Genomic DNA, 18,013 nt, shown 5'->3' with positions numbered 1-18,013 from the left:
TGATCTCCCACAATGTTTCTCGGTGAAGGACTGATATGAAACTTAGCACAGACAAAGGGAGGACCTAGAGTCATCTATATAGATATTGTGATGCACTCCTCCCATCAAGGATTGCTATTTAGAGTAGGATTCTAATCCCCAAGTTTGTAGTCAATAGGTTTCCTCAATTAAATCCAATTACTATATTGAGACATACTTGGCTAATAAGTTATGATCATGTGAGACATACAATTAGGGAATTAAATACTTCTTACACAACAAAGGAAGCTGAATGTCCTGAGTTTGACTCCGCCTCTCCCCTTGGGGCCACCCACCTGAGAGGAAACTCCCTGGTGAACATGGGGGCCCCAGTATCTCCTGGCTCGTGGTGTTGCGGGGCTGTGCATGAGCCCTGGAGGATTTAGTCGGCCAAAGGCCGGATACCTCCTGTTCCAAAAAATAAAAACATATATGAATATTGAAAAGAAAAAAAATACAAGTGTTTAACGTTCACAGGCATACCAGACGAATACAGAGAAAAAAAAAAAAGGAGAGCAGTCCCACCTTTGGCACATGACCATCAGTAGGAGCAGCTCAACCTACAATAAACAGAAAACAAAACTAAGAGAATTTAAAATTTAGACAAAATTTTATTTCACGATTGGAAATGGAAGAGTCTCCTCATCACTGGGGATTTAATGGTATGATTTCACTCTTAGTGTCATCGTAAACCCTTATTGTGTAGGGTAATTAAAAACGAGGTGATCGAGGAGGATTCCTCCTTCATTGTGGGTGAATGAAAACTTGGTCCTAATATCTGCATCCGGTTGAACCGATTTTATTGAACCGGACTGTACTTGAAACTTTGACCTCCAACCGCCAAGTTACAAAAATTCCAATTTTATAAAAGATATTATTTGATCCTAATGAAATGATACCTAACTTTGCTAGCTGTGTAGATGTTCTTGGTAAGTAGTTAAGTCTCATCTGGTATTTGAATGACGCGCGTTCTGATGGTTTTAATATTTAGTAGCCGTTGAATTAGACCAACCCACTAAAAAGCTAAAAAACGTGAACTCTATGCTCACCTCCTTCAATCCTTCAACCATGCCTGTCGTCAACTCTCTCCTGCCAACTTCTCTCTATATATAAACTCATCGAACTCACTCTTCATGCTCACATTCATTTCCCTCTTCTATACCCTCTTGTATCCCTCTTCCCTTATTAGCATTTAAAACCATGAAGTTGATTAAGGTGTTCTTTGTTCTAGCAGTAGCCATGGCCTTAATCATAAGCATTGCAGCAGCAATGCCAAAGGAAGAAGAAGAAGAAGATTTGGTGATTGGATCTTCTTCATCTTCTGGTTCTTCTCTACTTGGAATGGGTCGTTTCCTGACACAAAATAGTAACCCTAGGCAGCAGCAGACTTGCAACAAATACCCAAGGATATGTAGAGCTAAGGGGAGCCCAGGGCCTGATTGCTGCAACAAGAAATGTGTTAATGTGTCTACAGACCGACTCAATTGTGGGATGTGCGGGGAGAAGTGTAAGTACAATGAGATATGTTGCGGTGGTAAATGTGTCAACCCATACTTTAATAAGAAGCACTGCGGGCGATGCAGCAATAAGTGCAAGAAAGGGAGCTTATGTGTACTAGGGATATGCAACTACGCTTAGATTTTGAGAGAGAGAGAGAGAGCTGTGGGGTGTGTTTGTTTCACTATTCTTCTTCTTCTTCATCTGTATAAGCTTATAACCTGTATTCTTGGAGTGTAAATTAACAATAAAAGGCAAGCACAGCTAAGTTCCTTTATGCATGCATGGAGATGTAAATGTTTATTTCTATTTAATTATATAAAATGGGTCCAAATTTATGGTTATTTGACTTATTTCTTTTTTACTGGTCATACTCATAGTCCTTGATTGAGTTTAATTATAGTGTATCCTTTGGGTTTTTTAATGGGCAAGTGATGAAGAGAAGTCATGAAATCACTTTTGCAAAATAAAAAAAATAAAATAAAATAACAACCATTATTGTATAATCTATCTAAAACTCCGATCTTATCATATTTTATACATATATTTTTTCAAATGTTATTTACTTTCCAAAATCAAAAGAATTTTTTTTAAACAAAAAATAAAATCAAAAGAATTTGATTGCAAAGTATAATGAAATTTAATAATCAAATTTGATATGTTTTGGAGTTGGTGACAATAGCACGTGAGATAACAACTAATTTTTTTTTACTTTAATAATGATATATGTATCAACAAAGTAGTTGATACCCTGATCAAGAAGGCCCTTTCATCCGCGAGTATGATAGAATGACCTATACCCACTCCTTGGCTTCAAGCAATATGTAATGCTGAAGCCACTGCTTTAATTTGATATTTCTTTCAATAAGGTTATCTCTCACAAAAAAAAAAAAACGAAGAAGATTTCTCCCCCATTTTTATTTTCCTTACAACCAAATATAACCTACATAAAAATAGGGAAAGAGAATGCTATCTGCTTGTGTGCGGTGTGTAGCTCCTGCATCTAGACCCATAAAAAAATATTTATCTGGCAATCAAAAAAGTTTGAGCTAAGAAACGAGAGGTTGGACATGTTTGGGCTGAAAAAGAAGAGGTTGCATCGGCCCTTGATGCAAGTCCCCTGCCTTAGCAGAGTCCCATTTATGTTGGAATTTTTCAATAATTGTGTGGACGGTTTTTGGTCATTCTTTGGTTCAATGTTGGCCTTTTTTTTTGGCGATTTTGGGTCATTCTTTGGTTTAATGTTGGTTTGATTTTTTGGCTAAGGGACATGTATCTTCAAAGAGACATATCCATTTGTATAGGTGCATTCATAGCACTTAGATTAAATTCTTTTAATCTAATCCATTGAACCAAGAGACACACCTACACCATGGGGTATCTTCAAGAGACACTTACATATAAGTGCTTGGATTAGAATCTTTTAATCCTATCCACTCATGTCAATGGACACACCCATTCCATGAGGTGTCTTGAAGGGATACATCCACCGCTATAAATAGAGGTGAAATGGACAGCCCAAATGATTTAATTTTTGTGGTATGATTTCAGTCAGCCAGGCATTAACAAATTCTCAATTCTTTGATAGTTTCAAGTGATTACTGTCTCTGCAAATCAGTAATCAGTCCAGCCTGTTTTATCTTGGGAGGTAGATTTGCTGCAACCCAGTGCAGTAATAGGGTGCAAATACTATCTTAAGGACAAAGCGTTCTCGTTCAAGTTAGGCTATCTCTTTGTTCTCTTCTTTTGATATCAGTGTTTTTGCCTGTTGCGTCAAGAAATCGTCGAGCGGTCCTGCGAGTGCCGTCACCTGCAAGTGGACCAAAGGGGTCAATCAGAGAGAACCGGTGTGGTCCCGGCCTAGGGCTCTCCGATGCCAAAGTTAGATCTCCTGGGCGCAAACAGATGAATAGTGATTATTCGGTATGAGTTTAGATGTCCCTTATGGGGTTGTGTACCTTTGCCTTTTATAGTAGCATATGGCGGTGTGGAGAGTCCCCGTTTGATTGACGATTGTGCCGTTGAGTGGATAGAGGCCCTGGGTAACGGGGCTCTATCCTGATTGGCCATCTCCCCGTGGGAGGGAGTGTCCTGGTGGCATCAGGATCCTTGGTGGATAGATATCCGCGTGTGGTGATAACGTCCTTGGTGCTTGAATCCGTCTGGATGACGTGACCTCTAAGGGTCTAGAGTCCTGGTAGTGACATGAGTCTTAGCGATACGATCGGGTCGTAGATGGGTGGCCCCCACCTCAGGTGCCCATGATGCTGCGCCTGGGTGAGGCCGCGCCCTGGTGAGGAGGCCGCGCCTGGGTGAGGCCGCGCCTGGTGAGGCTGTGAGGAGGCCGCGCCTGGGTGAGGCCGCGCCTAGGTGAGGCCGTGAGGAGGCCGCGCCTGGGTGAGGCCGCGCCTGGGTGAGGCTGTGAGGAGGCCGCGCCCTGGTGAGGAGGCCGCGCCTGGGTGAGGCCGCGCCTAGGTGAGGCCGTGAGGAGGCCGCGCCTGGGTGAGGCCGCGCCTGGGTGAGGCCACGCCTGGGTGAGGCTGTGAGGAGGCCGCGTCCTGGTGAGGAGGCGGCGCTGGGTGAGGCCGCGCCTAGGTGAGGCCTTGAGGAGGCCGCGCCTGGGTGAGGCTGTGAGGAGGCCGCGCCCTGGTGAGGAGGCCGTGCCTGGGTGAGGCCGCGCCCCGGATGTGTGGCCGCGCCCGAGTAGTGGCCGCCCCCGAATGGTGCTGGGACTCCGGTTCGTTCCCCTTGGCTATGGGGCGGGTCGTCTATGACACGTGGCGGTCGTTGATTGGCCCTGTGAATATTGGATGTATCATTGCCAACATTTTACAAGCAGATTAATGGATAAAACACAATTGCAACACATCGTTTTAAGAGAAAATTTTTCTTCAACCACATGAAGGGTTCAACTACAAATCTTACATCGTCATTATGTTAGAAGAAATCCATGGGTTTCTAGATGGAAACCCTAATCTCCATTCAGAAACCTAGAATACGATTTACAAACATACAAATGTAGGGGTTAGATGTACCTTGCACCGTACATCTATTGATGATGATTGACATGTAAAACACCCTTGTCGCAAAATCGACCACGCTTTGACTTGTGTCTTCCACAGCCTGCTGTCACTCCACGAGTCTCTTCTTTGTGGAAGAAAGAGGAGAAAAATATGATGGGGAGGCTGTAGGGACCCAAGACTAGTATATATAATATTGTCTCAACCCTAATCTCGGTTCCACAAGTGAGTTGGGTTGGCCTTTCTCTGTGTGTGTGACAAATCAAATCGGTTCATACATAGACTCCGACTATAAGTGACTAACCCAAGAATTAATTAAGCCCATAATAATAAAAATTTCTTACACATTACTCCCCTACTAGTTGAAAGTTTAAATTACATTACAATCCATTATAATAGATGAGGGAATTCCTTTCACAATGGCTTTGAGGAAAACCCGATTCTTTGTTTTAAGTCTGAAAACAAATTACAGCCATCTCAGTCAAACCTTTTAGGCTCTATGCCTCCCAAGATTTAAAAGAATCAATTAATCAATGCTGATATCAAAATTTCACGTATAGATGACACTCTGGATTGATTGGTCGATGTCCACCGCACATTAGTTATCTCATCAACATGACATCATATGTATCTCATAATACTACCAAGACTTGTAGGTGAAGAGAACCTTTTAGCACTTAATTTAAGCTTAAAACGGGCTTTGATTTGGTTCAAGTATTCCAACCACATGTTGGACCAAAAAAAAAAATATATAGAAGTTGAATTGAACCAAATTCTTATCGGTTTGGTTTCAGGTTGAGGTTTTATGAAACTGATAGAAATCGAAACAAAATCAGGTCGAACCTGATAAAAATGAGACTGAACTGATATTAACCCAATAAGAAATCAGGAAGAAAAAAAAAAAGATTTTACCCATTAATTAATCTCCTTATGTTACATGCAAGGGTGTCAAAACCTAAACCGAAATGGTAAAACTGGCCCTACGCGACCCGTTTGATCCCAATCAAAATCTAACCGGTGCTTTATTGATTCGGGTTCGGTTTATGGGTTAGAATAACATTCGATTTTGGCTCGGTTTGGAAATCTGAACCGAATCGAACACTAAAACCAAGACCCAAACCCTAATAACTCTACCTAATCCCTACCCAAAACAGTCTATACCTGGTTTTCAAACCGAATTGCAATCAATATCACAAACTGAATCAAAACCGAAACCAAGCCGAAAATTTCTTATTGGTTCAGTTTCGATTTCCCTGAAACTGACACCGAAACCAAAAAAATTGAACCGAACCACTCAATTGAAACTAGATCGAACCGAACCATATAGTAGCCTAATTACATAAATTAGAAACAATAAAATGACAAGAAACCAGACCAAAATCGAAACTTTCTTAATGGTTTGGTTTTGAGTTGATCTAGTAACAGACCGAAATAGATTCAGCCCAACTGAAACCAGACTAAACCAAACCAACCGTTTTGACACCTTATATGTAAGTTCATGCATGCCATATATGAAAGGGTTAACTTAACTTGGAATCAAACCTTAGGCTTATAGTTACTTCTTATTGGGGCATTTTGATTTGTATCTTGCAAGGGCTGTCACGAATTAGAACCACCAATATAAAGCAGGACGTATATACCTTCTCTTTCCTAGGGTCAACTCTCCCTCCAATTTCCCTATAAATTCTCACCATCCAACCTCTACTCTTTACCAACATGGAATCAATGAAGCTCTTGTTCCTACTCTTACTAGCCATGGTTCTTGTTCATGCCAATAGCAATGAAGTGCCTAAGCTGGAGGTTAACCCACCGGACGGTGAACCTGACTCTTTTGAGCTTCCAGAAAGTGATGAAGCAGCTTCTCAGCAAGTGATAAGCCGTTTCCTTGCACAGGAAACACCAACCGGTCGATGTAAATTGACTTGTGACAAGTTCCCTAGGATTTGTCGAGCTAAAGGGAGTGGAGGGCGAGATTGTTGCAAGAAGAAATGTGTTAATGTGATGACTGACCGGTTAAATTGCGGGTGGTGTGGGAATAAGTGTAAGTATTCGGACATATGTTGTAGGGGGAATTGTGTGAACCCAATGTTCAATAAGAATCATTGTGGTCGGTGCCATAACAGATGCAAGAAGGGGGAGTGTTGCTCATATGGGCTCTGCAACTATGCCTAGAAGTGTTGGCATTTGAAGGGTTTTATTTTAGTCTTTTAGTTTATTTATCTCTGTAATCTTACAGTGTCTTTGTTTCTGAAATTAATAAGAGACTACAATGAAAATATGATATGCAAGGGAAACAATAGAAAACAAAATGGAAAGACAATATGGTGCAAAATATATTTACCTTCTTTTTTTTTTATTTATAGAAATGGCGCAAATTGACAATTTGGATCCTCTACTGCAGGGCAGCCGAGCGGCTGTTGTGCGGCCTCACACATGCAGAATGTGGAACCTACCTGGGCAGGGTGCTCAGGCAGTGGGTGGGGCAGTCATTTCGCCACTGCATGTGTGAGGCCGCACAACAGCTGCTCAGTTGCCCAGCCCTAGAGGATCAGAATCCGCAAATTGATGGGTTCCCCCCTCTCCATAACGGTGTCGAACAAGATGGTTTGAGTAATTGAACGGTTCCTTATCAGTGGTGTTCTAAGGGGGCCAATCCAAGAATTGTCATGTATACTAAATGGTCCCAAAATTAGGATCTGGTCCTGTTTAGTAATGGTATGATCCGGTTCCATTTTTTAACGATTCTGTGCACTCAAAGTCTCAGACACTTGGACATAAATGTTTTCTTATATAATGACATAAATTTTTTTTTGATAATTAAATTAACTTTATTGCTAAAAAAAAAAAAAATACTATATAATAGCAAGGCCGAAATCATACGAGCCCTCTGAAATGAGATAATGAAGGAGTGAAGGACAACTCCCTTAGGAGGTATGGGACCAAATGGTATGGATACCCCACTTCTCGACAATGAACAATTTCCTAAGGGATTTAAGACCCTTCGGAGGAACTAGATTACACTTGGACTCCATGTCACTACAAATGTCTATAATTATTGACCAATATAGCCTTCTCCCTTCATGGAATACTATATTGGCTTTCCCTAATTATCTCAATTTTCTCCACTAAAGCTTTCCTCTATTGTGCAGATATTTTTCTATTGTAACCCATGTGTGATAAGGAAACTAATTCTATTATCACATGTGGGATTCTTCTATCTCTTTTATACTATATATACCTCATGTAACCAATTCACTAAGGCAATGCAATATACACAATTACAATCTCAGTTGTTAACATGGTAATCAGAGCCTACTAGCTCCAACGAGCGTTCCTCATTCAATTCTCTCTTTTTTTTTTTTGTTTCTTCAGTTCTTCTTCTTCTCTACCACGGCGGGGGACGACACCACGACTGATACAGCCACTACTGAAGTTACACCGGCCCGCCTCCCCTTTTGGCGCTCCATCACTCCATCATGCACATCATTATATCTCTATCAAATTGACCTCCAAAAATTATCTCTTTTGGCGCACTCAACTGGAACCATTCCTCGACGGGCAGGGCTTGCTCGGCTATCTCGAAGATACCACTCCTTGCCCTACTGAACCTGCTGCCGCTCAGAGCTGGTGCCACCAAGATGCTCTTATTCGTAGTCTTCTTCTCTCGTCACTCTCAGACGAGGTTTTTCGTCTCATCCTTGACAAGAAGACAAGTCGTGAGATATGGGACACTCTTCACATGGCCTATTCTTCGCCTTCTGAGAGTCGTCTCATGTCTCTCACGATGCTTATGCAAGATATTGAACAAAAGCCCCATGAGACTATTTTTCAATTTCTCCAACACGCCAAGACCATCTTTGAAGAACTTAGTGCTGCTGGCCATCCACTTCGACAAAGTACCTTCAACTTACATGTCTTTCGTGGCTTGAAGAGTGAGTTCGGTGATATGGTCTCTGCTCTCCTCACACGCACCACTCCGATTGACTACGATGATCTACTATCCATGGTTCTTAGTCACGAATTCTTACATGGCGCCAAACTGTCCAAGCTGTCCGTCACTAACTTTGCATCTTCTGCTGGTCCTCCATCAGCAAATCAGGTCCAACGTACCTCCCCTGCCACTGGCTCTCGTCCCCCTTCTTCTGGTCGTGGCGGTGGTACTCCTTACCGTGGCTGAGGTGGTTGTTGGATGATACAGTCGTGGTGGTCGCACTCCAGGGTTTCGCCAATGGTGCCATTGGTGCAACCGCGATACACATGATACAGCCCAATGCTATTCCAAATCGAAGCCTCCAGGTACACCTGATAACCGCAACCCTAGTCCCTTCCATTACCAGCCCTACACCACGTCTGCTGCCCACTATGCCCACTATCCTCCATTGTCCAACCCACCTCTCTTACCCACACCGTCCTACCCCCCTAACCCTACCCTAACTTGGTACCCAGACACTGGGGCAACTCACCATGTTACCCCGGACCTTCATTCCCTCTCCTTCTTTGATCCATACATAGGTAATGACACTCTTCAGGTTGGCAATGGTAAGGGTATTCCCATCTCTCATGTTGGTGTTGGTTCTCTCTCTTCTCCCACTTCTAATCGTCGTTTTCTCTTATCTGATGTTCTTCATGTTCCTAGTATTTCAAAACCACTTCTTTCTGTTCAGCGTTTTGCTAATGATAATGATGTGTTCTTTGAGTTTCACCCCTCTTATTTTTTTGTGAAGAATTGGAGCACCAAGTCCACCATTCTGTCAAGACCGAGTGATGGTGGCCTCTACACGATTTCACCTTCCTCTTACACTCTCCTACTAATGATGATTGGACTCTGGTCAAACGCATTCTGCGCTACTTGAAAGGCACTAGTTCTCATGGCCTATTCTTTGAACGTTCCCCCACCTTCACTCTTAAGGCGTCTAGTGATGCCGACTGGGCTGGGAGCAGTTTTGATCGCCGTTCTACAGGTGGTTATGCAATCTTCTTAGGGCCGAATCTAATCTCATGGCAATCTCGCAAGCAGAAAACCGTTTCTTGCTCTTCCACTGAGTCCGAATATAAAGCCCTAGTTGATACGGCAGCGGAGTTTATTTGGCTCCAATCATTATTTACAGAATTTGGAATCTCCCAACCCAACCCTACCATTTTGTGGTGCGACAATATTGGTGCTACATGTCTGTCTGCCAATCCAGTTTTTCATGTTCGCACTAAGCATGTCGAGAGCGACTTTCATTTTGTTCGGGAACGGGTTGATCGAAAGCAACTTCAAGTTCAATTCATCTCCACCACTGATCAAATTGCAGACACATTGACCAAGCCCCTTTCTACAAACCGATTTCAATTCCTACTAGACAAGCTAAAGATCTGCTGCTCGGGCTCTTCCTCTTGAGGGGGTGTATTGACCAATATAGCCTCCTCCCTTCATGGAACGCTATATTGGCTTTCCCTAATTATCTCAATCTTCTCCACTAATGCTTTCCTCTATTGTGTAGATCTCTTTCTATTGTAACCCATGCGTAATAAGGAAACTAATTCTATTATCACATGTGGGATTCTTCTATCTCTTGTATTCTATATATACCTCATGTAACCAATTCACTAAGGCAATGCAATATACACAATTACAATCTCGGTTGTTAACAATAATGATTATCTGAGTGGAACAAGTTGTGTTGGGCTCCTCTATAGCGCGACACAGTGTGTAGCGCACATCCAACACCCTGCTTGTATGTTGGGCTATGTACCCGAGCACACAAGGCCGTCGGATGGTGCGCTACACATTGTGTCGCGCTATAGAGGACCCAAACTCCAACAAGTTTTAAGTTGTTTATGTTTGTAATTTGTTTATGAAGATAATTCCTTTCTCACAAAATGTGAGATCTGGTGTTGAAAACTACAAGCTTGAAAATGCATCCAATGGTCTCCTTTTAAAGTTCTTGCCTACCCACTAGCATTTGTCATAGCTCTCCTCCCATGCCTTTTGATATGGATCCAGTAAACCCTGCTAAGAATATCACCCCACAATCTAGATGAGAATGGGTTTTCAAAGAACAGGTTGTCTTTGCTCTCTAATCCAGTTCAAGAGAAGATGTAGATTGGCGAAACTAGATAGTTTGCTTCTGACTTGATCTTTGGTGGAGGAGGGCATCCATCAAACATCTCCAAGTCATAAATGACTGACACACTAGGGTACATGACAGAAGCCAAATGCACAAGGCCCAACCCACCTAAGTATGAGTTCAGCTCCTCTGAACGTACCAACAGATGAACGTACATGTGAGAGCCAAGAACAATTTTGAGAGGGCTTCACAGTCTAAATAGACTCTCCTTTCACATAACTAAAATTCACCAATTTTACCTAAAGAGACTCTTTGTGCGATGTAATCCACTAGATCTGCTTAAGGATGCAGCATAGCTCATATTCTTAATGCGCTTCACCCCCAATCCACCCACCTCCTTCGATCTACAAATAGCATCCTAGGCGATGTATTACATCTTTCTATCAAGGAAGGGGCCCGACTAGGGAAAGTTAGAGAACATGGACTCATGCTTAGCAATCACAATTGAAGATAAACAATATGACCCGGTCCAAAATATATAATCACCTTGAAGAACCGGCGAAATAAGCTAGTGCCTGCTCGCATAACTTAGTACTCCGTGCACATGTATAATAAGGTGGTGCGATAAAATAATATCATACATGAGAAAACAATGTGATCATTTGATGTAAAAAAGAAAGAGATAGACAAAGAGTCGGGGTTTTAAAACATGAAATCAGAAATCAAATCAGTCATTGGCGATTCTGATTCAATCAAAATCGACCCGAATCAATGTTCAAGAACCCTAGAAGTGATCCTCATATTCAAAAACAAGAAATTTCTAAGGTGTTTAAGTGTGACTCAGCTCTATTCCGTTCCAAATCAACCAATTCACTGATCGAATTTTCAAATTTTAAAACCCTGACAGGAGCATTGGAGTAGTGTCCTCACTGGGCTGAGAAAACTTTTTTTTATCTTAATAATTCATGTGGAGAAGAAGGAATTTCTAGTGAAATAATCAACGGTCAACTGTGCTCTGTTCTGGGTCAAGAAGGTTACATATATCACATTGGAAATGTCTAATCCCAATGAATCACTCTTCTTTAAGTAGGGTGTCATAGACTCAGGGTATCAGCTGCCAAGGGAAAGGAAATCGTTGCTTACTTCCAAACCAATTACGTAAATTAAATGCTGCTCTCCCAGATTTGTGGGTCACAAGGTCCAATCATATTTAAGACAAATTGTTTTTTTTTTTAATTTATTTAGAAAATGCTCAACCAAATCTTGATGCCTAAAAGGTCACGCTAGCCAATAATGGCCATGAAAATATTTTTATTTCCCTACCACTTACTCATTTAGATCTATGATCTATGAGTTTCAAAGATCTTCTATGACGTGATTGTATTAGAAATAACAATAGCATTAGTCATGATTTCATGACCAATATCTGTCAATTTGTTAATGCATTTTAAATTGCAGTCTCCCTTTGTGAATAGTTTCAAAAAATATTTCATCTATAGAGGTCAATAGTTTCTCTTCGTCAGTGGTGAATGAAGAATTCCTTCATTATCATGGTTTTAAGAAATTGGTATGAGTAATGGTATTGATCTTGTTCTATACTAATACGGATCGATCCATATCAACCTTGATCAAATGATTTTACCTTAACTTTTGCTGATTTGTTTTTTTAACAAATTTACTCTTAGTCTATACTATTACACTAATACGAAAATTTTCAATTATGTTCATCATGGACATTGGTACCATCGGATGTCCAAAGGGAGATTGCAATAATGTATGACTCCAAGAATGATAAGTAATTCTGTAGAACGAAAAATGTTGGAGTTAAAAAACAATTTTTTGAACGATGCTATTCAGAATCAAGAAGTGTTTGTTGTACTATGAACAACAAATATAATGATTGCAGATTCGATGACCAAGGTCTTAGTGCCAAAGCTCCATACAGATCTTATTATAGACATGGATCTGATTAAGATTTAATATATTTAGTTATTTATGTTTGTACTAGACATTCATTTAAGTGATCGATCCCATTTCTCTTGAATTTTACGAATATTTCTTACTTTTATCATTATTTGTGCAAATTTACTTTCAGATATAAGTAAGACATTATGTTTGAACTAATTTGATTTCAATATTTTGTATCAAAGTCTATATGCTCCCTCTTTATACCAATTTTTATCCCCTCTTGTTACAGCACGGTGTTGTAACACATCGTGTGGTAGCTGTAGAGGCCATATGCACCATGTGGGGCCCACTGTGCCACATGGCCTTTGCAGCACCGCACGATACGTTACAGCACTGTGCTATAACAAAAGAGGATAACAATTCCTCTTTATACATCGATTTGGATGGGATTGCAGTGTTATACTACTATATGTCATTTTAAAGTGTCAAAATTCAAATAGTTGTTTTGCAAACTAAATGATTTTTAAAAAGTTCTAAAAAAAATTGTGTGAAATAATTATAATGTAGCCATAAGGGTCCGAATGGTAGATTGTAGGAATTTTATCCCATTAGTGTAGCCCACATGACAAAGTAACTAGCCACCTACCAAATATCTCATTGCTTTGATTTGGTTTTATTTTATTGACTAGGATTGTAAGTAACTGATACCCCATTCCATAACAGTTAAGTTAATTGAGGGTGTTGCATCAAGAAATCGTCGAGCGGTCCTGCGAGTGCCGTCACCTGCAAGTGGACCAAGGGGTCAACAGAGAGAAGCGGTGTGGTTCCGGCCTAGGGCTCTCCGATGCCAAAGTTAGATCTCCCAGCAAATAGATGAATAGTGATTATTCAATATGAGTTTAGATGTCCCCTCTAAGGGTGGTGTACCTTTCCTTTTATAGTGGAGTATGATGATATGGAGAGTCCCGTTTGATGGTGAGTGTGTCGTTGAGTGGATAGAGGCCCCGGGTAGCGGGGCTCTATCCTGATTGGCCATCTCCCGGAGGGAGTGTCCGAGTGGTATCAAGATCCTTGGCGGATAGATACTCGCGTGTGGCGATAACGTCATGGGTGCTTGAATCATGCGGGTGACGTGACTTTTAAGCGGTGGCCTAGAGTCCTGGTGGTGGCATAAGTCTGTAGTGACACGATTGGGTCATAAACGAGTGGCCTCGTGTCCGTGTACATCATGTGTAGCGTCCACGATGCAGCGCTTGGTGAGAGGCCTCGCTGGGTGAGGCCGCGCTTGGGTGAGGCTACGCTGGGTCTTTGGTCGATCCGGGTGGGACCCCGATTAGTTCTCCTTGATTCTGGAGTGGGTCGCTTGTGGCACGTGATAGCCGGCCCGGTTCGGTGACTCTTGGATGTATCATTTGCCCCCCACTCTCTTGAGATAGGATGTCCAAGAGAGTAGAAGCTTTTATATAGTGAGGGGTCCACTGCGAATGAACTTTCTTTGTGGGGCTTGCTTGTAAAACTATTAGTGAGGTAGGAGAGGTTGGGGGTTCAAACCTTTCCTCCTACACTTTTCCTTCTTATTTTTTTCTTTGTTTTTTGTAGATATATGTCCCTCTTCTTCACTTTCTCTTTTTTCACTTTTCATTTCTCTTTCTTACTTTTTGTCTCACACTTTTTGCTCTTCTTGAATTTCTTCTTTGCATTGCACTTTTGTCTTTTGTCCTCTTTTTGGTGCCCACCATGTGCTTGTTCTTGGGTCACCTAGACTAGTGTCCATTTTTTGGTTTTCCTTCTTTTGGTTTTAGGTCCCTGTGCATGCCTTGTGCTCACTTAGTGCCTTGCTTACATGGAGGGCTTGAGTGGTGCTTGGCTTGAGTGCTTTGCATTTGGTGGTCTCTGTCACTTGATCGTGCCCGTGGTGTGGTCGCGTCGTCGTGTGTCTGCTCCCCCGTGCGATCGCCTTCCCCCTAAGGGAAGTTCGACCCCTTCTCTTTTTTTCCTTTTTTTTTTTTAATGCAGGGCTGCACCTAGGTGAGGCTACGCTGCAGGTGTGGCTGCGCCTATGGGTGTGAGGCTTCACCGCGGGTAGTGTGAGGCCTCGCCTCGGGGTGGCCGCGCTTGGGCATGAGGCCACGCCCTTTGGGTGGCCGCACCTGCAGGCGTGAGGCAGTGCCTAGGGTAGCCGCGCCGACAGGTGTGAGGCTGCGCCTAGGGTGGCCGCACCCGTGGGTGCGATGGATCCTCATGCTTCTCCACTCTCCTTCTTCTTGTCCGTGATGGATCCGCTGTTTATATTTTGGCAGGTGGTCTTCATTTCATTTTTCTTGCTAGCTTCTTGTTTGGGAGATCGCTTCTCGAGTAAGTAGTCTATTCTTCTCTTGTCGCTTCATGTTGTCTCCTCGATGACCCTGATCCTACTTCGATCGGGGTTGGATCTTCGGAGGAGCGTTCCCCAGGATGACCTTTTTCTGTGCGTACTCCATCCTTGGTACCTTCCCCGAGTGCTATTGATGGGGGTGTGGGACCTTCTAGTGTCTTTAGTCCTGGTAGGGATCGTAGGCCTTCTCGCAAGGGCGACATCCTCGCCGCCGTCCTGCGATATATTGGGTCATGTTGCTAGTATCTTGTCCCTTTTGACTTGGTCTCCTTCGTGAGGAGTTCCACATTCTCGCCGAGGTCGTGTTACGTATTCCTGAACCTCGGCGAGTATGCCTTCTCTCACCGTGCTGAGATGAGATCCGTCTCTACCGTGCCTTTTTCCTCCGGGGCCTTTGCCTTCCCATCCCTCGCTTTGTCGAGTTGGTGTTAGAGCATTGGCATCTCACCCACTGGGCAGGTGTTACCCAATTCTTGGAGGGTGATCTTGGGTTTCTATGTATTTTTGCCCACATGGGGCGTACCACTGTTCCCTGTTCTCCCACTTTTATTTCTTTGAAGAAAGGGAATCATGGATGTCATTTCTTTGCTCGCCGCGTGCTCAAGGGACCCTATACCTCTTTGGAGCTTCTCACGCGGGATCACTAGCAACATGAAGTATTGGAGGGATCGCTTCTTTTTTGCCATGGTCCCCGATGCCCACTACGGACTGTTAGGAAGTCATTGACCTCAAGAGGGTCAACCAGGGGCTTGAGCGAGTGATTTTGAGGGTGACTCCCTCAAGCGGTGCACTGGGTTGTGATCCATTCCACGTCCGGGAGTTTCTCTCGGAGGCCTTCCTGTCTCTTTGGAAGCTGAGTCCTGGTAAGAGCACTGTCTTTTGTACTTGATTGGCATGCTTGTATTTTACTATATATGTCATCTCACTGGTTGGGCGGTCTTGGCTTGATGTTGTCATACGGTGGATACGCGTCAGGATCTCAATTTGCTCCGTGTCAATGCGGATGAAGGCCGCTTCTCGGGTGGTTCATCTGCTGGAGTAAAAATGTTGGTGGTCATTCCGCCTAGCATATGGCATCAAGCATTGGCGCCGAGAGGAGTGCATGCCATGTCCCATAGGGTTACGCACTTCAACGAACGTACCTATATCGACGGACTACGGGCGAACCTAGACTTTATAGATGAGGTCCGTGAGAGAGCACTCCTAAGGAACATTGCTTACCAACAACGTACGGCCCGGGTACTATAACGCCAGGGTTAAGGAAAGGCTATTCCACCAGGAAATCTAGTCCTACGGAGGGCAAGTGCATCACAGCCCATAGAAGCGGAAAGTCGTCGCCAGTCGGGAAAGACCCTACATAGTCTCTAAGCGGATACGACCAGGGGACCTATTGCTTGAAGACTTCTGGGGCCAAGAAGGTAGACCGCACCTAGAACTCGAGAACACTGAAGAAGTATTACCTGGTGAGAAGCAATAGCTCCATCGATAGTAGCAGTCAAGTAGTAGTAGTAGTGGTAGTGGTAATAGTAGTAGTAGCACAGCAGATAGCGATGAAGCGACATCACTATTTCAAGGACAATTTGAAAATTTTCATTCAAAATAAAGAGGTGTTTCGGGAATACTTATCTTCTTCTACCACTCAATCGAATCACCGCCACTACACCAGGCGTTATGCCACCAGGAGGCTTTATGCCTAAGGCGTTATGCCACCACTGAGGCTTTATGCCTAAGGCGTTATGCCACCACTGAGGCTTTATGCCTAAGGCGTTATGCCACCATCGAGGCTTTATACCTAAGGCGTTATGCCACTACTGAGGCTTTATGCCTTAGGCGTTATGCCACCATCGGGGCTTTATGCCTAAGGCGTTATGCCACCACCGAGGCTTTATGCCTAAGGCGTTATGCCACCACCCAACGCTTATGCCTAAGGCGTTATGCCACCAAGGCGCAATGCCACCAAGGTCCGATGACCACCAAGGCGCAATGCCACCAAGGTCCGATGACTACCCGGCACAAGGCCACCAAGGTTCGATGACTACCAAGGCGCAACGCCACTACCAAAGTCCCATGACCGTCCAAGGGTCATAGGGCACCAATGCGCAATCAACTACCAAGAGGCGGTGCAATCAAAGAAAAGCAACATCGATCACAAAGAGAAGTCATAATAGTTACAACTCAAGTTCAAAAAGAAAAGGTTCAAGGACGTCTATAAGTTCGATACGACCATAGGGTCAAGGGACCCGCGAGAGGGTGGAGTCACCTCCGACCCAGCGAGAGACATCAGGTCCACCTCGAGAAGGCATGCAAACACCCCCCTCGGGCGAGCGGTCTCCACCTCGGGCATTGGAACGCTGCGCCACCACCACAACATCGGGAGCGCCGCGATGGCTTCCGAGAGAACCCCAGGATGGAAAAGTCATAACCGGGGGTTACCTCTAGACACAAGCGGCTAAGTCCCCAGATCCCTCCCTCATACGCCCACTGAAGCGCTTTGATACAACGCCCGAGGACGCTCGGAACTCGGCCACGGCTTGATCGCTGCGGATGCCCGGCTACGCCTCATGACTCCCCCTCAACGTATGAAGCTCCTCCTCGAGTAAGAACCTTGGCCGAACTCTCCCCCCCGACAGAGGTCACTCGAAGATCCTCGAGACGCCTCTAGGAGCTTCCCGGACTCCACCGCGAGCTCCTCCTACTCCCTCTACATGCGGGCCTCGGCCCTCTCACGAGCATCAATATGTCCCACGGGCTCCCTCTCCACATCACACACAGTGAGTGGCTTGTATATGCACCTCATGAGAAGCGTGACCCTCGGTCGAAGCATCGCCACGGCAACACGATGATGGACCCACAATCGAGCATTACAAGCGGTAAACATTCTAAGAATAAGAGGAGCGATGAACATGGCCCGAAAACCAAAAGGAATAACTCCTCCACTTGAAGCCATATCATGGTAGAGTGCAGGCCGGACACGCATCGCTAAGCCTGCTGCAAGGCTACCATTGCGGTGGGAAGCCTCCCCTTGTCCACCCATTCCGTGAGCATGCTGGATCCGGCCCAAGGTCGAACCTTCCCGAAACGCCCAAGGTGATCACCGAGGACTCATCCATCGCGGGAAGATCAGTGGCGATACCATCGGAGGA

General features: G+C 44.0%; 2 protein-coding genes across 2 annotated transcripts; both read left to right on the top strand.

Moving 5' to 3' along the window:
• The first annotated feature begins 1,199 nt into the window (after nt 1–1,199).
• On the top strand, nt 1,200–1,672 carry LOC122648271 (stigma-specific STIG1-like protein 1). The gene has a single exon (XM_043841504.1). It carries the CDS (start codon nt 1,219–1,221, stop codon nt 1,654–1,656), a length of 438 nt encoding a protein of 145 aa, XP_043697439.1. The 5' UTR covers nt 1,200–1,218; the 3' UTR covers nt 1,657–1,672.
• Nucleotides 1,673–6,251: 4,579 nt separating this feature from the next.
• LOC122648269 (stigma-specific STIG1-like protein 1) lies at nt 6,252–6,707 on the top strand. The gene has a single exon (XM_043841503.1). It carries the CDS (start codon nt 6,252–6,254, stop codon nt 6,705–6,707), a length of 456 nt encoding a protein of 151 aa, XP_043697438.1.
• Nucleotides 6,708–18,013: the final 11,306 nt, after the last annotated feature.

Source organism: Telopea speciosissima, unplaced genomic scaffold, assembly GCF_018873765.1.
Source record: "Telopea speciosissima isolate NSW1024214 ecotype Mountain lineage unplaced genomic scaffold, Tspe_v1 Tspe_v1.0674, whole genome shotgun sequence".
Classification (NCBI taxonomy): domain Eukaryota; kingdom Viridiplantae; phylum Streptophyta; class Magnoliopsida; order Proteales; family Proteaceae; genus Telopea; species Telopea speciosissima.
This window is presented reverse-complemented; position numbering and strand designations above follow the sequence as displayed.

What these genes read in the sequence shown, in the direction of transcription:
- LOC122648271 (XM_043841504.1), top strand. Translation starts at nt 1,219, where the DNA reads ATGAAGTTGATTAAGGTGTTCTTTGTTCTAGCAGTAGCCATGGCCTTA.
- LOC122648269 (XM_043841503.1), top strand. Translation starts at nt 6,252, where the DNA reads ATGGAATCAATGAAGCTCTTGTTCCTACTCTTACTAGCCATGGTTCTT.